This window comes from Streptopelia decaocto (genome assembly GCF_964273445.1).
Source record: "Streptopelia decaocto genome assembly, chromosome: 2".
In the NCBI taxonomy this organism is placed as follows: Eukaryota; Metazoa; Chordata; class Aves; order Columbiformes; family Columbidae; genus Streptopelia; species Streptopelia decaocto.
The window spans coordinates 53,640,104-53,665,303 of NC_138655.1; the positions used below are offsets into that span (position 1 = coordinate 53,640,104).

General features: G+C 37.9%; 1 protein-coding gene across 8 annotated transcripts in view; it reads left to right on the forward strand.

Moving 5' to 3' along the window:
• Positions 1-25,200, forward strand: part of PTPRM (protein tyrosine phosphatase receptor type M) — a 470,229-nt gene that overhangs the window by 267,653 nt on the left and 177,376 nt on the right. For all 8 annotated transcript variants that reach the window (XM_082045023.1, XM_082045024.1, XM_082045028.1 and 5 more), the window contains exons 12-13: positions 20,587-20,860; positions 21,991-22,027. In XM_082045023.1, the coding sequence (XP_081901149.1) occupies positions 20,587-20,860; positions 21,991-22,027 (311 nt within the window). The remainder of the gene's footprint in view (positions 1-20,586; positions 20,861-21,990; positions 22,028-25,200) is intronic.

Genomic DNA, 25,200 nt, shown 5'->3' on the forward strand with positions numbered 1-25,200 from the left:
CTGGACTGCCAGCTTCACTCAGAACTGATAAAACATATGTTTCTTAAATCTACTTACTCAAATGAACAGCTAGGTCTATGAGTATGTAAGGAACAGAACAGTGTTGTTTTTCCATGATCCCTTTCCAAGGAATGGTTACTTGGCGCTCAGCTTAGCCTGTTTAAGTTCAGAGTCTAGGTGTGCATATTTGCTAGTGAATTTTGTATGCCCTCTACTGTTCTCTGGTACGGAGGCCAAGTGGCTGAAAACCGTCCCTGTTCATACTGCTGAGCACCCGGGCCTCAGTGGCCACCTGCAGACCGCCAGCTGGGATTGGGCCCTGATTCAGGTCTAGAAATTTTGGGGAGACTGGTATCTGCCTGATGCCAAAGCCCTTCTGTGGATCTTTCAAACTGTTTAACAGGGAGGGCAGTGTTGCATTTCTCTGTTCAGTCTCCTGTTACACATTTAGCTTAGATGTCTTTTACGCTGCTCAGTGTTAGTAAGCCTGTTCTTAAGTATCACTGTGTTCTCAGTAAGCCTGTAGAAACCTCTAACTAGGAGCACAAAGTTCCTGAAGCTCCTCCTGGGCTAGCAAGATACCCAGAGGCCTTGTTCCTTTCTCACAGGACTTTTAATGTGTTATATTTTAGATGGTCATTGAATAAAACAGAAGTAAAGGACAGAATAAGGAGAGTCTCTAGATAGGTTCCTTCATGGATGCGCTTCTGGTTCTCTGATTCTTCTTGTATTTCTGTCTGCATGCTGGGCCATCCTCAGCAGGAGACCACTGCAACACTGTTCAGATGGCTGGGGGGGTGGGAGCAGTGTGGTGGAAACCTCTCGAGTTGAAAACAATATTGAACCCTAGCCTCCCATTTCTGAGAACGTGCTGAAGTTGTTAGGTTATTGTGGAAAAACCTGGCACGACTGTCACATCGCCAATGAGACAGCTCAGATGTTTGTATCCTTGGCAGATGTAGAATATACAGTGAAGCCCCAAATAAATTATTGCTACCTTTCAGGTCTTTAAATGTAATTATCTACTCCTGGCTGGGTTTAGGTAGTTCCTCAATGACTGGCACATCGATAACCCCATAGAGACAATGTAAGAGGTACAATCACACCTTCATCTCAGGGTAGCCCTCTGGAGTTGTAAAGAGATGTGTTTCTCTCTCCCACTGGGTATGTAGGGGGCTCGTGTGTATTTCTGAGCACTTGTCTGGAGAGAGAGAGGTGTTTAATTTAGGGACCATAATGAAAGAGTTATGAACATTGCTGGAAATTACTTCACTGCATGATTTTTAAAAGTGCACTCAGTTTATACACACCTGAATTCAAACACAGAACAACCAGAGCACTCCTTGTAAACGTAAGAAAGAAATGCTGTTGCCCCGCATTTACTGAAGTATGCCAGGGATTTGTTTTCATTTTACTGTGTGCTGTGGAAGAATTGGAGGGGGAGTATGTGAGTCAGCTATATTTCCCCAAGTGATTGTTGAGCAGGATTATGTGGGAATGTACTTTCTGGAGACATTTTAAAGCCATTTTCTGACGATGTGTATCACAGTGGCTCTATGTTAATTTGTAGCCACAGTGCTGAGTGACCCATTCTGAATTCCTGTAAAACTGTGGTTAGGAACTGACAGGCATGTGTCACCCATTGCTGTCTCTGGGAGCTTTCACTGCTGGTCTTACTGTGTATTATGCATGTGCATTTCCCGTATCCTTAAAGTCAATGTGAAATTAGATCTTCCAATGTGGCTTATTATCTCACTACAGTTCTTTTGGTTTTGTGGAGGTTTGAGTCGATCACTATTTTTGCTCTTGAGTGCTGAATGACCCAAGTGAAAAGTATGGAGTCGCTTTTAGTTCACCCATTTGACTAAATAAACACTCAAGTCAGTCTTGCAGGTCATATTGGAAGCCACAGCTGCTTGGGCCCTGTTAGTACTGGGAGCCTAGGCAATGGTACACATCAATTTTTCCGTGCTTTAGCCATGTGATATACTTTATATTTTTTGTAGTTCTTGAGTTTCAGTTGCTTATCTTTCAAATGTATTTAAATTAACTATGTAATTTTAAGTGGCTCACGAGCTCTAAACCAGTGGCCATGATAGAGGTACCTGTTCATTGTGCTGTATTGTGAAGTACAGAATTATCAACTGAGAGGTGACCCAGTAACATTCTGCATGTTTTGTTTATAGATATTGAATATAAATAGAACACATTATAATCCATTTGGCAGTAAAAGTAGATCCTGCCTGCAGCATGGGACTGGAATGCTGCACAGAAAATATTGAATAGACTTCAGGATTAACCTCCTATAAATAGAATGAGATGCAAAGTTTGCATTTTATGAGCTAATAACAGGGATGCAAGTTGTATGATAGAGGCTCATTTTTTTGAAATAACAGAGGATAAGAAATTGTGTGTTGATAATTTGTGCTATGACTGTGAATCATCAAAACATGGCATGACTGTGAAATAGGCAAATAGACAGTATACAGCAGGTGGGGTTTCCAGCACAGGTAACAAGCTCTAAATGGCATTATACAAGACACTGGAAGGACCTCACATGAACTCCTGTGCCTAGTTCTGATCTACTGAACAGGCTGCCCAGGGAGGTTGTGGGCTTTCCTTCTCTGGAGACATTCAGAACCCACCTGGACATGTTCCTGTGTGACCTCACCTAGGCGCTCCTGCTCCAGCAGGGGGATTGGACTAGATGATCTTTTGAGGTCCCTTCCAATCCCAAACATACTGTGTTACTGTGATACTAATTTACTAGCACCACAACAGAAACACAATTATGGCATAAATGATTAGGGGATTGGCAAATCTGTGTGTTAGACATGCAGGGACCGAGAGAACGAGACTTATTTCAGCTAGCCAATTAAGGCCAATAGAAGGCATGTCTCTTTTCTAAAAATACGTGAGAGGAAGAAACTTCAGAGAAGAAACAGAACAATTTCAGTGCAGAGAGCGTGTAAACAAACACCTCAAATATAAAGTCTCTACCCAGCGGTGAGATGAAGCTCTGAAACAGGTACAGATATAAATGTCAGGAAGATGGTGCTAATTAAATTTATAGAAATTATTATGAGATGTGGTAGTGAGAGTTAGTCACATGGTACTGTGGTGCCAAAGGTCCCTTTTCTGTTTTCTGTACATGGCAGCCCCTAAAAAAGCACAAGCTTTTGTCAAGATGCTCACACAGACCAGGGCTGTCTTCATCAGAGAGCCAAAAGCCAGCAGGTTTTTTTCATAATTTAGGTTGCAACACAGAAGTAGCTTGTACCATTTTAATTGCTTTTTCCATAGATTCCTTTGACCACGGTGCATTTTCATACTGCCATTGACCTTAGGATTTGTGGGTTTTGAGCAAGTGTATACGAGCCCTTTATTCACTGGCAAACACTAAATGGCTGCATTAAAAAAGATTCTGTTACTAATACATAAATCTATGGCAGGAGGACTGTCTTTTCCAGGGCAAAGTAATTTGAAGGAATTCCTAAGTCTCAGTATAAATAATATTTGATTAACTCATTCTCTGTGTACTAAAGAATTTTGATCATGGATTGCAAGCAAACAAGTGAATGCTTTTATGTGATATTAAGTACTATTAAAGAAGACGGAAGAACAAAGAGGAATGCTACATGGAAAGAGGAAGAAAAGCTTTACATGTGCTCCAAGTGAAACACTGTCATTTCCCATACTGGATGCTGAAGGAGTATTCATTTTACTGAACATTAAGATGAAAACTTACTTTCTGTTAAGGTTGTTCATTTAAATAGGAAAGGAAATTACTGGCATTTACAACAAACATCATAACTCTAAAGCATTGCTAAGTAAAAACTAATCTGCTCAACTGGGTTACATTAAATGACATAAAGAAACATCAGAGTCACTTACTGGGCTCTGTAACTGAAAGCAGCAACTCTTTAGTCAGGAGCATTATAAACGCCTCAGCCTAAAACAGTCTCGGAGAGCGGTAGGAGAGATGTCTAAGGCATTATAAAAATGTTGAGTTTAGAGAGAAATTACCATGGGGAAATCAGACAAGGTCAAATAAATTAGCTGTGTTCTCACATCTAGAGTTTACACTGTTTTCAAGATCGGTCTCGTAGGGTACTAGAAGCACAAGGCCAAAATCTCATCTGTATTTAACAGTTCTGCTAATCCTGAACTGTGCAGAATCTTTTATCTACAGCCAGATTTTCTGTGGGAAGAGCTACACGATGTCATGCTGCCAAGGTTTCTATGCCACCTAATCTTAGCAGAGTCATTCCCAGCGCAGGGACGATGAAGAGTTATTCCTTCACTGGCAGAATAGAAGGTCAGCCTTGTATTTATCCACAGAAGTCCTGAGAAACTGGGGACAATACCAGAAAAACTGACTGTTTTTCTGTATCTGCCTGCATGATTCTGCACTGCTGATTAGAGTGCCCTGCAGAGCCTTTTTGTGGAGAAGAAAGGATGAAAATGAACACAGACGGTAATCTGCATTTCCAAATTGCTGGACCAGGACCCACTGCATTCAAGTTGTGGATAGAGGAGATAGCACTGAGAGATGAGAATTTTGTTGTGGTTATTTTTCACTGTGGTCCTGCTCTCCCACAGCAGAGTTGGCAGGAGAAAATCCATCTGTGCTCTTTGGGTTGCTTACGTGATAGCACCAGTTGCAACTGAAGCATTTGGTAGAAGGAGAAAATGGACAAATGAGGCAATGTCTGAAACCACCACAGCAGATCTGTTTGAGCTGGTCTCTCTGTGCTCCATGTTGTATCCCCTGATTGAATACATTAAAACACTTCATCTCCTCTGTGAGTGCTTTAATAAGCAGTAAACATTTTCAAGCTTTGAATCAAAAAACTTGTTCAAATTGGTTTGTGTATTCATTCAGCAGCCTCAGCAAATATTTTTCTTCCTGTGCTGCACACAAACCAGCAGGCTGCAGACCATGGTTGGAAAAGGGAGAAAGTAAGTGTTCTCCCTCTACTCATAACCCATCCATTTTAATACATCTATTTGCTTAATTCTCCAGCGCAATTCAGCAGTGAGTTTCCAGTGCACAATGTTGTAGAATATAGAAAGATCTCATCCTGTGGTGTTAACATGGTGTCGTTCAATCCTCTAGCTGATCTCCTACTCTAAGTGCTGCTGGTTCATTTCTATGTAATATCTAGGCTCCTTGATCAATTTGTGTGTGTATATTACCGGGTGTTTCAAAAAGACAGACCCAGTTTCAAAGCATACTGATTTCAAATTGGGTCCATGTTTTTGAAACACCCTGTTCTTTGGGTTCATAAATAAGAACTGTACAACTCCCACAGTTACACACATGAACATTGTTACATTTACAGTGTCCACACCTCATGGACACTCTCTAGGACATAGGCAGCGCATTGCAGGAGTTTATTGTTTACTAGAAAATATTGGAGTATTGCTTACTTGTAATCCATTTTTCTTAGTAGAAGGTAATTTTTTTTAATTTTTAAACTCCTGAAGGTATTACAGTGGATGTGAAGATCTTTATGTTGTGATTTTAAATCTATAAGCTCTATGTTTGTTTTTCTTAGCTTTTGCAAATTGTACATCCCTAGGAATTTGCAGAGGATAGAATGAAAGCCACTGCTGTAGAATGCAGCATCTTATACGATAAACATAAATTGAGAATTGAATATAAGAGGATGAGCAATCGTGCATCTTACCATTTATGTACAGACTTAGATTTGAGGAAATCTCCCCGTTCTTTAAGACCATCATATTATTTCTCAAAGGTGTTTTTTTTTAATTTTTCTTGTACCTTATCCTAGTGTAGCTACTGTTCTTCTTCAGGGCTATTTGGGATGAAACCTGCAGTTTGCAGGTGGCCCTGGATTTTGTTGAAAGTAGAAATTACTTGGGCAGGGTCTTGCACAAAGACTGCCTCTTTTTCTGTTACTCCATACCTTTTAATTCCAGTATAGTTCTTTATCATATTTATATTATATCCAGCAACCATGAACCTTGTAGAATGATAACAACATAGCATAGTATTTCTTAAAAAAATACTTGAATCTCAAAATTAGTCACAATGACATAACACATTCATCCCATGTAGATTTAAAGAACTAGTGATGTCTCTGTTAGGCAGGAGTCTGTCTTCCTCTCTTCTCAGGAATCCAAGTGAACTTGCTAGATCTATTCTCTACCTAATTTGTGAAGAACTGGGTAATAGCATATGCTGCAATAAGAAAAAGAAATTGTTTCTTCTTTGCACCCTTACGTAGCAGGAAAGAACCAGGTGGAATCTTATGGTTCAGCTGGAGCTGAAAGTGTGCTGTAACAAATCTTTCCATCCTAGAGAGAAGCAGACCTACAGTTTCCAATCAGTAGTGATTTTCTTTGAATATCAGAGGGTCAGGCATACACTTTCAGAAATGCTGCTTCTGATTCTGATAAGATGAGATGAGCTGTGTGATCTCACGGTTTGTTGCATGTGGGTTTGCATGTGTTCAGACACCTGGAATTTCCTTTTGTTTCTTCCTCATTATCTGTACTTCAGTACCATTGTGCATCAATATTTTCTTTCTCTGCAACAGATTGAAAGGAAAGGATCAGTCAGCTCTGCCATGGCTTTCAGTTTTGAATATTTCCTTCAGATCCCCTCTGACTTCATTCCTTTTTAGACTAAATTATTTTAGACAATTTTGCTTTATTTAATTTCTTTTAATCTGTGACAAGACTTTACTCCTTTTTCCATGCTTTCCAGTTGTTTTATAAATTTGCCTTGGCAACCTGAAAACTGGTGAGTTAAATGGTGTGATATTGGCTTATAAAAGCACCTCGCTTGCTGTACCAAGATATTTTTATCTTGTATTTGTGAACTTATCATTTTTCTATGTTCTTTTTAAAAAGAAATTAAGCAAAGAACATAAAGCTGCTTAAGAAGCTTTGAAATGGTCTTTGGATTGTTCCAAGTATCATAAATGTAAATTCATTGAAAGTATGTTTTCTGGCTTGGTACCAAAATATATTGACATAATTTCAACAAAATTTGTTGAAATGGAAAACACTGTTAATAGAAAACACAGTTCTTCAGACAATGAAAATCTTACTTTATGATATAATAGCACATTTTAGCCCACAATAATAGATAAGATTTCTCAGTTCTGATGATTCGCTACTATGCATAGTATTTCAAGGTCATATTATTTGATTTGGACTAACTTTGGCTCACAGTTGTGCTTGTTTACAATCTGGTCACATTCTATTAAGTCTTTGGTAATTCATCTGACTCCATACGCAGGTAAATAAAACAGATGAACAGAAATGTATTTATTAACAAGTGTTAAAATAATTTATATTCCACTGCTGGTATTTTTTGAAAAAACCTTGGCTTTCTAAGATGGTAGGACTGCATCTGTTACATTTCAGTGCTGAGAAACTGCCAATCTGACTGAAACAAAGACTTTTAGAATGAACTGCTAGTTCTTATCTATTTTTATACCATATAAGGTGATCATTTTGCATACCATGTATGATATCTAACCTTTAATTATAATTGCTGTGTCCTTGTGCTTGCTACAAATTTCCAATTACTAAATTGCAATGACATCAAAGAAAAAAAGCTCAGATAAAGAAATCTTTAAATTAGTTAAGTCAAAAAAATCAGCAGCAAAAATCTTTCATCTTGACCTAATTTACTTGAAATTCTATGCCTGATGGGAAGATTAATAACAGGTGGCCTTTTAGGGAGCACTCAGCTTGAGTCTAATGTTCTAGTTGTTCTTTTATTACCCCAAACCTCTGTAACAAAAGGATTTTTTCACCCTGCCCTTTGTTCACAATATGGGACTGTAATTGAGTTCATATTTCTCACCCAACCTTTCCGCTGTAATTAATATTTTATTATATCAGATTTTATCACTAAATAGCCTAGCAGCAGGGTATTGAGCCACACACACGCTCCCACACACACGTATACACACAGAAGCGATAGTGACTTATTGATGCCAAGCAAGTTCCATGTAGTGAGTTACGGTTGAGAGAATACAAAATACATTCATGCTACCCAGCTAATATTCCAAAGCAATTTAGGACTGATCTTATCTTGATCAAGCCAGGACAAAGAGAAACTCAAGTTACAAGAATGAAATATTCAACACGGTGTTATATCAAACATGTGGCATCTAACAAAAATTGTCTGTGCAAGACCAGCCATTATCTGTTTTCATCATTATATTTCATGAACAAGAACAGTTTAGGTCATACTCCTTTTGTACTAGAGTTCACACTGTTCCCTGAGCTTTGCTAAACACAAACACCTCCACATGACAGATGTAAAAATCTGAGCATTTAAGTTGCTACACTATATCTTCTTTAAACTGAAATAAACCCAAATGCCTTCCTTTCAGTGCACTGCATACTGGCGGGGGTTTGTTACTCTAAGCTATTCTGATGGAAAGAAAGTGTTTTTAATACACATTTTGAAAGATGGAGGCAGTCCTATCCTTTAAATAACTGTAAACAAGATTGGAGATAAATGTTTCCTAAACCTAGATAACTTTGATGATCGGTAGTTTTCATTATAAAAGCCTCCCACATAATTTGGGACTAACTGGCATTCCTGTTTCCATCAAGATTTTAGAGAAACCTCTCTCCCCCTCTGCCTCTCACTTTCTGTTTCCCTCTTCTCCTCTGTCTCTGTGTCCCTCTTTCTCCCCACCTCCCTCTCATCCTTTTCCTCCTTCCCTCCCTGCTTTGAAGCCAACTCAAATTGACAGAGGTCACCAGGAGGGTAGTGTAGAAGCGACTCTGTGCTTGAAATTGTTAGTTAATTCTTTGGTATCAGCAGAAATAGCCTGTGGAAGTGTATCTCTGCAACATTTCTTTTTTAAGTATTCTTCTTTGTACACAACAAAGTTGCCCAGGTAATGAGTAGGTCCATCTTCCCCAAGGGAGAGCTCTGTTGTAGAGATAAAGAGGAGCTAAGCTTCTTCAGAGGCCAAGGAGAAGAATTACAGTGTGGTTTTGGTTACTGAAAGCTGAAGTCTTACTGTGGTAGGAAGGATGGCCCAGAAGATACTGCACTGGGGATCGATGCAGATGAGAGCATGGTTTTATTTCTGGTTCAGGTAGGGGCAATCTGTGTGGCTTTCTGCAAATCAGAATATCGTATGCTCTCCATTCCTATCTCTAAAATTAAAATAAGTTGAAATTGCATTTTCCTCTCTAAAGGAAAAGTGCAAAAGCTGTCTAAGCATGGTTGTGAACAACTTGCCAATGGTGAGGAATGTTGAAATAAGCAGCTGTATGTATAGCTAACTGTCTGGAGATACGTTTTTTTTTTACTTACCTCTTCCATGATGCCCACCATAAGATCTCAGAATAGTGGCTTTGTGGAATATTTTGTGGAATTATTATCCTCATGATCCATCCCTGGTTTTCATTCATTTTGAAGCCATATTGTGAGCAGACTGCAAAGGAACTAGGAGTCATCCTGATTTTATACTGCTCTGTAGCGGCATCAGTCTCAAAGCTCTGGAGAATCTAAAGCCTTAGGTTAGTTCAGTTTAGACCAGCATCACTTAAGTTAGTGATACTGCTGTTTGGGCTTTAAATTAAGAGTATAAAGCCTTGTGGAGTGAGATCAATAGTATCTGGTGTCTAGAGGGACTGAGCCCTTACACTCAGTAGGAATAAAACTTGTTCACTGGTAAAATTAAGAAAGGAAGTACTCCTTGGCCTGCGTCTGCTATATAACATACCCAAGATAAGAACTGAACTTTATGGAACATAATGAAGTTAAAGTTTACACCTTATTTTATTCTGATTTCCTAAGAAAACAAGGCTTATGTATCACACTGTTCACCTGTCTGTATGTTCCTTCCGTCCTTCCTTCTCTCATTAATATGGGACCTCTTGGAAATTTTCAAGCACACATGAAATAGTTTAATTGTTGCATAAATAAGAAGTTTCTCACACATTCTGGAGCCTCTGAGTACAGAAGAAAGACCCAGATAAGCATCTGTGCTGAAGGATAGGCTGTGTTAAGGCATGAACTAGTTAGTTAGTCCATCAGTAGAGAGCTAGAATTCACATACCAGCAAGCTCATGTGTAGCCCAGAAGCAGCCACAGATTGTGTTGCCTCTTTTCCAGCTACTATTTGGGAGATGCTAAAAGGAGCTGAGCATATAGAGGGTGGGAGCTGGGTATCACAGATGGCATGTGGAATATCGATGGGATTATGGCGTGTTTTCTGCTGCACACTCTGAACTTCTCGGTGTAAAACTTGCAGCATCTCAGTCTCTTTATAAAGCTTTGAAGCATCTTCTCTTTCCACTGGCATTTAAACAATCCAGTACTGCATCGATGTAAACGGGATGCTGTTGTCCGATGTACGTGAAAGAGACATCAGCAGAGAGGTTATATGTTGGCCAAAAGTGGCATACTTATTAGAAAGACTATCAGCTTATGTATACCAGAGTGATTTATGGAAGAAGCCAAGTATCAGTTAGTAGAGCAGTTCAAAAAATACTCAGTAGATCATTGTGAGTGTAAAGAGGTCTTGAAGCAGTCACTCCTGGATAAACAATTTCCCCCTGTTCTTATAAACATATATGATATGATTTCATAACTACATAATTAAATATTTTTATAAATTACATGCAATAGTATATAGTAATATAGTATATAGTATATAGTAATATACTATTGCATGTAATTTATAAAAAGTAGCTGACTGTAAGTTGTTACAAAATGCTTTGTTTAAAGTATGTATGTATTAGATAAACTGCATTTTTATTTTATCTTTCCTCCTCCTCCTTTTTGTTTTATTTTCCTCTTCTCTCCTTCTCTCCATTCTTACCCTGTCTAGTCTTTTGTATTCTTAAATGTTTCAATCTTTTTCTGGTTTTGTTTGCTCAGTATGTCTTTCTATTTTCATATGTGCAGTTACTTACCTGCAAACTAAAACTATTGAAATGTGTCCTTACAGTCTCTTCATTCTAAACATTCTGAACTTTTCCTATGGGAAAAAAAGAAAAAATAGACTGCCACATCTCTGGTGCCCTCCTTAGCTTGTCACTTGCAGTCTGTATTAAGTAGATAGATCTCGTTACTAAAGTATGGAGCACATTAGGGGAAATCTATAATTACAGGTTTATTTTGCTTGTCCAGCAAATACACATTGATTGTCAAGAGAATTTATGAATATGGAGCCAAATGCTCTCTTGTCTTGTATTACTTACACCTTTGAAGTCAGCGTGAAACAGTACCATTATAAGTAGGTTAAATTTGATTTTCATTTTGCACCCACTTTGTTCTGTGCAGGACTAAGGAACATGTACAAAATCTGTATATTTTCTTGATATTTGTGATCATGAAGAAAAAGCAGCCAAATACATGAATCCATACTAAGTATGGAGAGCACAAGCCACAGACAGGTTTTAAGTGGCTCAGAAAAAGTATGTTTCTGGTCATAGGCCTTTATGTGGCCTATGATATTTTAGAACATTTTTTTTTACTTTTTAGCAGAAGAAATAATAATTAGAAACTTGACCTTCAAAATGAAAAAGGGACATATATGCTTATTTTCAGATTAAAATAAAAATAGAATTATGTGCTTATTTCTAGTTATGGAGGGTTACTAATACATTGTCCCTCATCAAATCACTCATAACAGTACAGTGAAGTAGTCAGTCACTTGGAGAAGTGGGCTGGGAAAAACTCTATTTCAGGATTAAGGGATTTCAGGTGTAGAAATATATGTAACAGTTGTGGAGACACAGTTGCGTCCTTGTCATCCTCTTTGTGGTAATTCCGACAGTCTCTTACAGTTGCCTACCAGTATGGTAGTATCACTCCCAAGTCCTACTTGGGCACCAGTATTTAAATAATTATAAATAATTAACCATGGAGCTGTATATCCAGGGAGAAAACAAACAAACCAACAAATAATCAGTATTTATCAAGGATTTGGGGGGGGGGGGGGTAGGGTTAAGAGAACACATTTGATTCCTATGCCAGTCATCAAATCTCAGTTAAGAGCAGAGCAGTCTCGTGTGCCACACTTATTATTGGCGTTATGTCTAACCCCCACTTATTTATGTGTTGATCAAATTATTCTTATCAATTTTAATATGCTGTTTCAGCAGTCAACTAGAACTTGCTTTTAATAAGGGTAGGTTAGGATATGTATTGAATTTATTGATTTTTGAAAAGGATGGACTGGACAAAGTTAAAACTGCAGTCCATCAGCACGCTATATGTTGTAAGACAGAATACAGATTATCTACTACTATTTACATGTTGGCGATCTTTTATTATCCTTCTAAAACAAAAGTATTACAAACTGGGATCCTTAAAAGATTTTTTCTCTCTCCTTCCCTATCTGATTTATTTACTAACAAAACAAAGTAATATTTTGAGTTATCATTTATGGTAACTGAATCTAAAGGGAGAAACATTTCACAAACATTTCAGGAATGGTACCTGATTGTCTGTGATTACAAGGCTGAAGATCTGATGGACATTCTCTGTCCCCGACGTGCTGTGCTTACGTTCTCTAAATCAGTGAATCCATATACTGGGAAATAAGGCAAAAAGTTAAATAAAGTCATCAGGACTAGGTGTCACCTGTCTGGCCACTGGAAGGTGGAAGGAGTGTGTGTGATTGTCTCCTTTTCCTTTCTTCCAGATTTTTTTCTAAGAATTTTTGGAACCCAGGCTCTGCTGTCTCCCTTAAATCCTAGGGAGTCCAAACTCTCAAAAGAGGAATTTATTGGTTCTTCTGCATTTGGAAAAAAAAACACTTAAATCCATGAACTTGTGGTGACCATTGTTTTACCACCTTCAGAGCCCATCTGACTCTTCTGCAATTAAGATATCATGTAGCGTTTTCCTGCTTGAAGGAATTGAATGCATTGTCGTAACCTCCCCTGGTGGCTGTCCTTGGAGGAAAGAACAAGCACAATTTCTGTAAATTGCAGCGACATAACACCCCCTGTATGAGAAATGTTGGGATTTCCTGCCTAAATCCATAAGAATGCTAAGGAGAGGTTTGTTTGGATGTGTTTTTCCCAGAAAATCCCCTTTGTAAATACTGACTTCTGAGTCTTTGAGACTGTCCATACAAAAGAGTTGGGCAGTCGCAAAGCAGGTTAAGAGTTTTACATTAAAAACCAGATACTGTTCTCCAATGGACTTGGGCCTGTGAAGATAAAGCTTATTGCAACACCTTTGAGTTTACATTTGGCGGTATCTCTAGGGGCTGAACCTAAGCTGTCTTATCTCCCCCTTTACAGCTGTCTAGATATTTCTGCTTTGATTGATCTAAGAAAAAGGGCTCCTTGCGTGACAATGGAAGTGCTGTATAATATTAGTCCCTCCTGTGTTCATTCCAGGTCTGATTCCAAAAGATTTGTGGGTTTCTCCAATTGGACTTTTCCCATGGGCGGGAAATTTCAGGTGCCAGTCATATAATAGTGTTTCTAGAGAACAAAGACAGTCGCTGCCATAGAGACTCTAACCAGACTTGTCTCTTGACTTGCACAGCCAGTAAATAAAGCCAGGTGCGGAAGTAGAATCATTCTACTTAAGTTTCAACAAGCTACTAGCACAATATATTTTATTTTATTAGTCCCTTTCCTATACTTCGGAAGCACCAACTGTCCCACAGACTTAGAAACCTGGCAAAGATTGTGGAACTTTTGTTTGCATAAAACCTCCTGACTTCAAGTAAAGATGCAAACAAAAAGTTATAGGGATTTAAGACTCCCTTTACTCATAAAAAGAAAAGTCAATAAACCTTTAACATTGGTATGTCAAGCACTTAAATGTGAACAGTTACAAGAATTTTGATTGCTTCTCTGTTGCCAATATGATTTGCAACATTGCCTAGTTCACCTTCTTTTTTCCCCTTTGTAAATTAGATCTTCATGTGTTACTTTAACATTACTTGCATCGTTGTTGGCATTGGTACAGCAGCATTACTTCGGAGGTTTAGTCTGTTTGTTTTTCTTTGCTCTAAGTTCTATATTTTTATATCTGAACCTTACGTTCCTGCAAGGGGTTTGAGGTTTTTTTAAGGTTCTTCATTTTTTTTTTTTTTTCTCATTTTGGAAACTACAGCAGGCAAGGCTATATTTTGCTTAAAGTCCAGAAAATCCCTGGCCTCCCAGATAAAATGTACCTAGAACAGGCTTCTCCATCATCAGTAGGCATACTTATTTGTCCTTTAGCTAACCAAAAACTGCTTGGTCTTACTCCTACTCCATGAATTCCCAAGTGTATAGAGTCATTGATCTAATCCTGTCCCACCTGTAACAATGCCAATTCACTCTCAGGGGAAATAAATAAATAAATAAAAAATCCAAACACATACAGATAGCTTCATTTCTAATGTTTGGACAAGAAAAGTCACCCCTTCCAGAGGAACTACCCATTTCATGCTCTTTCAGACTGCTCTTGTCCTGAGACCATTCCTTCCCTAGGGGCAAATATTACTACACCCAGTTCTTTCAGCCTGTAAGTACTGAACTTGGATATAGCACTGGCCTCTGTTTGATATGCGGACAGAAGACGATTAAGAGTGTCTTCTTCCCCCTTTGACAAAATGTGCAAAATTCTACAGTGGTCAGAAGGACAGGATGACTGTTCAGCTGGCTCTCTGGCTGCTGAAAATGACTGCGCGTGGAGTATATTTTGTTGAATATATATTACGTGTTGCTGGAACTCCTGACCCACTGGCACAGCCTATGTAGCTATGATGGTGAGAACACCTGATAAATCAGGGATTGTCACTATCACCTTTGTGTAATGCCACCTGTAATAAATATACAGACTCTTGCTCAGTAGAAGGAGAGTTCGTGGCAATTTAGTGTAGCCTTCTCCTATTTGCCTGCTAAGTGTAAATTATTCATTCCTGTTCTTTCAAGACTATTTTCCTTCTTCCATTTCAATATATGGTTTACATGTAATCTAGTACTGTAAAATTCAAAGTATCAATTTAATTTAAAATTTAAAGTTGTAGGATAAATTACAAGGATCTAGTGCAATATAAGGGCAGGAAAATATAGATCAAAATCTCTAATGTTAATCCATATAGATATGTTATGAACATGTCAGAGACAACTGATGATGACAGAGATTAAGAGGAATTTAAATTGCAGATTATATTTTAAAAATGTCCAAAGATTGTATTTTTTAAAAAAGAAGCGGTGTTAAATAATAAACTTGTTACGTAACATATCAGCAGCAAAGATCCGTGAAGCTTTGGATGCAAAATGTGAACAAAAACATGAACAAAACTGATATTTTTAAAAAGTGATTATATCTTCAATGGCAGCACAATAGAAGAGCTTTCAGAGTCTACACAAGTGTTGATGAAATTATGGGGGCCCTATAGACTGTTTATGCTTCAAGCAATCAAGTTCTTCATGGCCATAAAAAATGAGATAACAAGGTGGTTTGGGAATTCTTAATTTTGCCATCTATTGGAAATTTGGTGTTTTAGTAGGAGAGTACAGTGAAGTGATGCTAGCGTATAGATAAAGTAGGGCTATGGGAATAAGTAACTGAAATAATAGTCAGTATGTAGATTAAAGGTTATTCTATTGTTTGTATTTGTTAGCATTAAAACAAAGCAAGCAGGCAAGTTGAGATACAGAAATAGATCTCTAACAAGTACCAGTTATATATGTTGATAATAAAGCATGACAATAAGAAGAGACTTACTACAATTAGCAGAAAACTTTAAATTAGGCTCTACAGTGTCATTGTAAGAGTCTGCAAAGATAGCCTAGCAGTTTACACAGGTTTGAACAGCTGAAGCAGCCCAGGGGGAATAAGAAGCTTTCCTGTTCTCATTTTAAAGGCAGAAAACTGAGGCACAAGTTATTTAATTGACTTGCCTAGGATCACATACAAGAGTTGTATTAAGGCTAGTAAGTAACTTCAGATAACCTTAGTCTGGATTCATATTCTAGATTCCATCTTTCTTCTGTAAAATAAATTTTCAAAAATTCTTTATGGCTTCAGTTAGGTGAAGCATCAGGACTGCTTGAGAGGGAAAAAATAGAGCTGACATTTCAATAATGAAGTAATCAAGCTTGTTTTCCCTTTGTTTTCAATTTTGAAATACTTTTGGTGGAGGTGGAATTACAAATTCATATGTTTCAACTGACAAATAGATTATACATATTCAGGACTCCTGTATTAAGAAACCTGAAGTCCCTGCTTGTATCCAGTTGGCACTTCTAGGAAAATTATTTTGTCACTTTCAATGAGACTTTGTTTAATTAAAATTCGATTAACTGCATTCTAATAAAGTGGAATAATGTCCTTATTCAGCAAGCTATTAAAACTCATAATTTAATGTACTTAAGAAAACATACACTTAAGTCTTCTTTTGAATTGTTTCAACTGTTTGGCTCATTTGTCAAATATTCTTAGTGTCTTTGATTACTGTGTTAACATGTTTTCTTTTTTCTTTCATGTCTCTTTTTCAGCTCTCAAAAAAATGAGTATATTTAGCAGACACTGACAGACCATTTTAATTTAAGCAACCCAATTGCAGTAAATATCTAAGAAGCCTGGTATTTCTAATTTCTAATCAAAATTACAGTTTTTACTGTGTTCAGATCTGTATCTCTGCATAATCATTTAAATTTTGAACTGTTTTGAAGTTGTTAAAAGTACCTTAAAATTACATAATTTTTCTTTTCCCCAACACCTTTTATAATCCCCAAATTGGGAATATTTAAATCCTAAGTTAAAAATAATTCTCATGTGTTCCTTTCTTGGTGCAACAGTAAGTTTCGGTCTATATAAAACTAGATTTTGTGTTCAATTTCCAAGGCATTGGAATTCTATAGTAGAACTGCCTAACATGAATGAAACTTAAATTACATTTCTTTCCTTCAAAAAGATCAATCTAAATTCTACCAATAGCAGGTATGCTTTCAGTACCTTTCACTGCAGTGTAGATTTTACTTTTTGGAGTACCGTAAGGAAGACTTTATTGTCTGAAATGTAGAGGTATGGAAAAGGAATAATGCAACTTCAAACAAGCATAAAATCTGACTAATACCTAAGAGGAATAAGAGAGTCCTGGTGCATTTCTAGTTCAATTCACTAAGATTAAACTCTTTTCAGAGTAGGCAATTCAACTGCTCCATATTAAAGAAGGCAATTTCAATAATAAGAATTAGAGGAAGCTTTTGGATTATAATTGTAATTGGGGTAATTTTGTAAAATTCATTAGCAAGATGATCTCATTTGTACAAATGTAAAACGTATCACTCATGAAGTTCTGTCAGGTTTCCGTTGACCCAGGTGCTTATAATGTGTTAATTTACATCAGAGAAACAGCAGTGTGTGGAAATTGGGCAGTGGATAGGATTTAGTTATTTTTCATTAGCACTTGGACTTTGATAAAGGGGAACAGAAAAGAGCTGCTTGACCTTTCAGTGCTTAAATTATTAAAGAGCAAATAGATTTGAGGTCTAGATGCTTGCAAATCTAATTTGTCTTCTCGAGTAAGGATGAAAAGACATTTTGAGATTGAAATTGCTCCAGTCAACTAAGTTCCTTCTTTAATGTCTCCGAAGATGAATTGATGGCAGGCATTTAAAACGTAATATACAAGGAGTAGTGCATGTAGTATAACTAACATGAATTTGCCAAAGGAAAAGGCGCATTTTAATGACAGACTTGTTTCTGAAATATTTACAGTCTTTAACTTTAGTTACTGAGTGAAAAATGAGAAGAATCCTCTTTTCAACCAGTACTGAAACAGGTTATATCACCTTGTCTGGTCTGAGGTCCTTCTTACAGTCAGTCCTGCTGCAATAAAAAAGGTAGCAATACTCTCCTGAAGGTGACAGCCAAACAGTTTCGTTTACTATCCACCATGTTTTAGTGAAACTGAGGGATTCTAATCTTTGCTGTGGATTTAGGCAAGTGTATCCAGCTTCACTCACTTGCAAGAACAGATGTTTGTATCACTTCTACTTTCTTCCCAATAGTCCATTTAAATTTGCAAATGGTATTCATTGTAGATTCACAGTAAATTAGCAGTTAGTGGAGGCAACACACTCTCTTCAAAGTAGCTTGGAATCCCAGTTCTAAGGAACCGTGTTTTGTTCTAGAAAATTAACTGCTAAAATCATGTAAAACATTGATTTGGGAGTGAAAAAACAAGATTGTAATGTAGATATTTCATGTCTAGTTTTTACACATCAATTCTCATAGGATCAAAGAACGGTTGACTTGTATTGACCTTCATTTACTACTCAGCATGGAATCAATCAACTAATTAACATCTTTCTCCTACATGTGTAGTCTTTGTTGGACAGAGCTGCCAAATGTGCAGACAGTGGCCTTCAAGTGGACCCTCAAGACACTTGTTTGTCTCCCTGGCTGTACCAAACTTACATGTGGCTAGATTTCTGCACGGGGTTCAGCATCAGATTAAAATAACTACATTTAGGTGTCCACTTGTACGTGTCTACATGTGTGCTGAGTGTTTAGTTATTATAGTGAGTGGAGCCTAGAAAGCAATTAATTTGACCCAAAAGTAGACACCTCATTGCTGGTCAGGTCTTTAATATCTGTTGCCTGTCCTGAGTAGCTCTCCAATGACTGTAATGGGAGTTTACAGGCAGGGAGACATCTTCATGAAGACACTTAAATTTAAGTATCTTAACATTAAACCTAGTCTTCACTATGGTGAAAGTCTAAGTCAGGCGGAAGAAGAGGTATTAAGCATTCTCAGTGTTAACTTTCTGGGCATTTTTTGTGAGCATAGGAAGTGCAGCATCTCCTGCTGGAGGTGCTAGACCTTAAAACATGGTGAATGGGGTCTTTTGCACATGATCAGTAGGTCTGGTATTAAAACAGTAAGATGACCAAGATGACCTTCGGCCTCATGGTGATATTTAGCCATGAGGGCTCTGCAGATCTGGCGTCATGCTGTTGTAGAATCATCAAGTCACAGAGTCATTTGGGTTGAAGGGACTTCCAGAGATCATCTAGTTCACCCCTTCTGCCATGGGCAGGGACAACTTTCACTAAATCAAACCCTATCCAACCTGACCTTCAACAGTTCCACTGATGTGGCATTGTTCAAGCACACAGCATTGCGTGAACATGCAAAGGCAGCTTGAGTGTAGAACCAACACATTAGCCTGGGTGTGCACTCAGTCACTGAGGTTCCAGAGGGTGCAAGAGCTGGAGAGCTCTGTGCCAGTGGTAAATGGAGCTTGAGTCTAGCAGAGCCCCAGCAGGTGTGGGAGCTCACTGGTTATGAGCTGGCTTGGTGGCTGCACAGTCGTCTCTTTCATTACTAAACCAGATTTGCCTTCGGAAAACGAATAACTGTAGCTGTGCAGTGATATGACTAAGCCAATAAGCCCTGTTGGGTCCAGACTGAGACCTGCAGACGCCCAGCCCAAGTGTCCCTCTACTTTGGGCAGAGTCTTCTGTAAACATAATCATCTGCCTACAGATGTCAGAAGACTGTGTGGATATTTTGTCTTTAAGGAACATACCCTACCCAGAGATTGCTGCTTTTCATAATTCATGAAAGATCATGAATTGTTATTAGATGTAGATGATGTGCAAAAATGTGACATATTGCCGCTTTTAACGTCAGTTACCTAAGCTGACTTGCTTACTGGGATTCAAGATTCCAGGAGGCGAATAATGATTAAGAATCACTGATCCCCAGTGAAGCAATAAACTTGCAAACCAGTCCTCTTCAGAGATGTGGACTTCCCAGTTCACAAATTTGAAAGCACTGACTCAGGCTTTTACAGCAACTGCAAGGGTATAATGATTACAGTTTGCATATACAGCAGAAATCAGAATTGCTTTGTTCTTGCTTGAATGTCCATGGCACCTTTACAGTGAAAGGGATGGACTGTTCCCTGTAGGTCCCAGGACAGCAGAGAATGCAAGTACAAACTGAATTGCTTTGCAGAATGCAGAACCACTTAAAAACATCGTTATGTCTAAGATGTGTAAAAGTGCTTTGCTGAGCAAGAATAACTTCCATCAAAAAGTGTATTATTCTTTCGCAGTAACAGTCAATATGTCACCAAAATATTAAAAGACTGTAATTTACTCTATGTGTGCTTTCATAAATAGCTATAATGTGAACAGTTTAGCAAATACTATTTCCCGTCTCTTTGTAATTTATTTATTTATTTTTATCTTACTACTCATTTCATTTCAGCAGGTTAGAGGATGGAATCTATAGTGTTATACTTAGTTCTATGAACAAAATAATACTGAGTGCTACATTTTAGCACCAATCAAGCAAGCTTTTTCTGTACAAAGTTGAAACAAGAAAGTGTTTTGTGCATTTACTATTATGTATGAGAAGCTGTGGTGTGTATGGCTTATTTTATTTTTCCAAAACAAAACGAATTTACTCGAAGGCATGTGTCTATTCCACACTTTCTTACACCTGAATATCAAATGACATTGCCTTCCTGTGTCCTTGGATTTTAACAGTTCTTTTTTTCCGTAAATACTGATATGTTGTTATGGTTTCAGAATGAGTTGACTTCCTGGGTCTTAAAATAACCCGTGTTCTTTCCTTTCTACACTCATAGTGTCTACCAAATAGTTGTTGAAGAAGAACGCCCACGGAGAACCAAAAAGACGACTGAAATCCTGAAGTGCTACCCAGTGCCCATTCATTTCCAGAATGCCTCGCTTTTGAATTCCCAGTACTACTTCGCTGCAGAATTTCCAGCCAATGGTTTACAAGCTGCTCAACCTTTTACTATTGGTGATAACAAAACCTACAGTGGTTTCTGGAACACTCCTCTTCTTCCTCACAAGAGCTACAGCATCTATTTTCAAGCTGCTAGCAGAGCCAATGGGGTAAGCCTTAGGACAGTTTTTATACAGTATTTGTGTATAAATAGATGATTGGCAGCAATCAGCAAGATGCCCAAGTTAGTTGCTAGTGAGAAAATGAAGTAAGTGTGAAACTTAATGCACTGAGTTTAAAAAATATTTTTTCCTAACGTAATATTGCTTAATGATTAAAGGTTACAGGAAAGAGGAGGGAAAAACATCAGATTTTGTCAGTAGTGAGTAGGCAAAGTAGTGCATTGCCATTCTGTCTTGTTATCTAAAACCTGTCCAATGTGTGTGACTGGCTTTTTTTTGTTCTTTTTTTTTTTGGTTTTTGTTTTCTTGTTTTGAAGAGGAGAGTGTTGTGATTTCATTAAGTTTAAGCCAAACCTGATTGCAGATTTTAGCACATCTGTCTTGGCCTGTCCAGTCCCATTACCTTGGTTTGTAATGTCTTGAAACTCCCATTTTCTCATTTGGCTGCCCTGACTCAATTAGAAACCACTTTTTCCCTCCCTTTCTGCAAACAGTAAAAGAAAAATAAGTAGATGGGACTGAAATGAAAAGTGTGTAAAAAGGTCTTTGCAGATCATGTTTCATTGGGCTAATTCTTCCTGGAATTGTTTTTCATTTCCTGGACAGACTTACCCAGACTCCTTCAATTCTTGATAAGCTTTGGCTGTCTGTGCTGACAGCCTGGAAATGTTTTCTGCCAGAAACCATAAGGGTCCCTCTTTCATAGTGCTCGGACAGCGTAGGAATGTGAAACACCATTGATTATTTTTTCTCTCTAAAATTGTCTAGCATGATGCCTCGAACTATACTATCTGTAAGAAAAAGAAAAATCTCCCAAGGTCATTATGTTGCCAAAGTAAAAAAGCTGAACACCTGCCTGTGCTCTTGTGAATATCTTTCACATATTTTCTACTTTTAGAGGAATCTTAAGTGAAATGCTTATGTATTGTACTCAAACAGTGTTTGTCCACATTATGGAAGCACATTGGAGCTGCTTAATAAGCAGTTAAATGTGTAATGAGCCACATTAAATGAACATTTCTCTGACATTTCATCAGTGCTTTTAAGAATAGAATCCTGGATTACTTTCTTTGCTTAGAAACACAAGATGTGACCTTTTTCCTCTTTATTTGACACAGGAAACCAAAATCGACTGCGTCAGGGTAGCCACAAAAGGTATGTTCATATTATGTCACGTATTCTGTATTTCAGCCTGCTGACCTTTCCCTCACATGGTCTTTGCAAACTTCCAGAAGTGTTTATATTGCTAAAAGGCATCACTAAAACTATTACATAACTTTAAATGATTCATTTGTGTCTCTAGCTGAGATTTAGGAAGTTTGTTTGTTTGTTTGTTTTTAAAAATAAACATATTCATTTTTAGTTGTCTAGTTGAACACAGGGTTTTAAAAATATATTCTGTGGGTTTTTATATGATCTCGAAATAAATATTTTTGACTTTTACATATATAGTAGCACTGTAAAATTGCCAATTGCAAAGTGCATACTAGCTGCTTCTACATCTATAGTGAAAAATTATCCAGTAGTCATAAGCAATTATCTTAATTGCTTTATAAAAGAAAAGTGGAGAAATCATGTTCTTAATTTTCATGGCACAGATCAGCTGTATTTATTGGACTGTTAGCACATGATACTATCATTTGTGAGACAAATTTGTATAATAGCTATAGGTTTGATCCCCAAACAGAAAAAGATAAACATGCTGCTGATAGATTTGGAGGCTGGGTTCTGTCAGTCATTATCTTTGTAGTCTCACCTTTTTAATACCTCTAGCTGGTGGCAGCTTCCAAGCCTGAATGAAAAAGTGATGGGATAGTGTGATTATTTGGAGACCAATAGAGGAAAAGGAACATACTGCTGTGAGTAGGAACAGGTAATGCCACCTTGTGGTTTGGGCACCTGGAAAAAGTATGAAATTAGAACTACTTCATCCCTGTGCCAGTGTTTCTTGCCAGAGATCGTGTATGTCTATCCCCACAGTGACTATCCCTAATGCAAGAGATTCCACCATGATTTCCTTTACATGCAGACTTCACAATTCCACCACCACCACCACTAAATCTATTTAGGATTTATGAGAATCTCATTCCTTAAAAGAAACAGAAGTGTTAGCATATAATTGCCTCTGTTGAAATGCTGGATCTTCCCTAATGTGACAAATACAGTTTTTATGATTCTTTCAACTGGTTCATGTTTGGTTTTATTTTGTTCTGTTTATTTGTCTTCCAAACCAAAGGAAGTAGTTTTAATTCTAATTTCGTGACTGTTTACTAAGCCATAGAATCCTTTCAAATATCTACACTAAACCCCAATAAAATATATTATAGATGAGAGATTAATTCCAGATTCAAGTGGAATCCTGTGTTGCTGTTGTCCTGCAGCTTCAGTGGTACCAGGAGTGGACATTACCTCAGAAATTATAATAGGTGATTAGAGGAATGGGTTTTAAATTATTTGAAGATTTGTATTCATAATCACTAATGGATGTTCAACTGTTTCAATTACTCAACTGAAAAATCTTCTTTATTTGAGAACCGAGGGTAACTTTATGGATTGGACTAGGTCCCATAGCAACAAGCTACTTTGAGCTAACCCATTTGGCAATGGACACGTGAGAAATGCGGCTTTTATTTTAAACAAATCTCCATACATTTCTGTTTTGAAAGCATGTTTCAGAATTTTTGTGATACCTTTGTGAAGCCTGTAAAATAATATGAGAGGTTGTTGTGAGGACTTTGAAAACAGAGGTGTCCTCAATGGCATTTGTAGTCCCTGGTGCAGAACTTTCTTGGAGGGCTTCTGTAAAGCACTGATTTCCATGTCCATAAACCGGATGTCTGTATTATATTTATTTTTTAGCTTTACCAATTTTTAAAAATATTAATGTGACCATGGCATATTTTAATATGAGATTAATCATACCTATCTGTACAGATTTTTTTTTCCTTTAGATCTAACAAGATCTAAGCAAAAATGCTTAATATCTGTAGGTCAGAAGTCACCACACTTGCAGTGGGGCAAGACAGAGAATTGTCCTTTCCCATTCATCTCCTCTTCTGTCCACACACCCCCCAAACAGCCTAGTACAACATTCACAGTGCCTGCACCCAGCAAAAAAGGCTGCTCTGACCACGGTGCCTGATCTCTTACAGACACACACCATTTCCACTGAGTTTTGTGACTACGGCATAGCCACTAGACAGTAAGGTACTTAAGCTCTATCATGTGCTTATTGTGTCCATCCATTTATTACAGTGCTTTGTACAAATAAGGTTATGAACTCTCTCCAGTACAGCATCTACTTTTTGTATACTGGTATCATTTCTGAAATGTTTGTATTCTGGGCTTCTGTTACCTCTAAAAGTTCAAGTTTAGTGGTTTTGAAAGCTCAAAGGAAGTGCTTTAGGCCCTTCATTACAGAACTGGTACAATCTTCTTTTAAATTAAGGTCTGATCCTGAAATTATGAGTAGCCTTGTGTAGGTCATTTGAGTTAGCAGGTCTGCTCTAGCATTTAATATATTTGTGGGAAACCGTATGCTTTTAGTCCCTGATGAAGTCAGTTGTGTACCTGATTTTGAGCACAAAGAATAATCTCACTGACTACTTTGTAACTATAGACATGTTAAGTATTTTAATGGGTAAAGGCCTGTGCCATAAAGTATACCCTGTAAAACAAACGTGGTAGTGCAGCCAACTGTCTGCTTGTCTCTTGATTCCCTAACTGCAGAAAACTTCCGCATTGCCATTCCCATGGAATTTGAGGATTGCACAAAGTGCATTGGCAGCCCCTCCTGGGATCCAGGTCACCCAATGCAACCTCCAAGCTGCTCCACAAAGCCAGCTGAGCTTGGCCAAGCCACCTCATTGTCTGTACTGAGGGTGTGTGGTTATCCTGTTTGAAGTCTGCCCTCAGGACCAATACGGGGGTACAGAACCTAACATGAGCACAGCTGTAGCATTTGCTAGCTGTGTTTCCTAAATTATCCCAACTCTAGATAACCTAAAAGTTTTTAGTGCCCTTGAGACCTTAAGGTCATTGAGATTCTGTTTTATCACAGAGTTTTGCAGCGTTCATTCCATGGCCCACTGTATGCTTTCGTTTTTTTTTTTTCTGAAAATAAATGACTAATTATAAAGATACGGAGCTTTCTTGCCCAGATCCAGCAGAACCCTTGAGTAGGTACTTCACTTTTCACTCCATTTGATGTCAAGAGGAATAATGCATGTGCTTACTGTTAAGCATGTACTCAACTGGCACACACTGCACTCTGTTGCTGGATCAGAGCCAAAGTGCACTGGATAGCCTGTTGCCATATTGACAGGCTC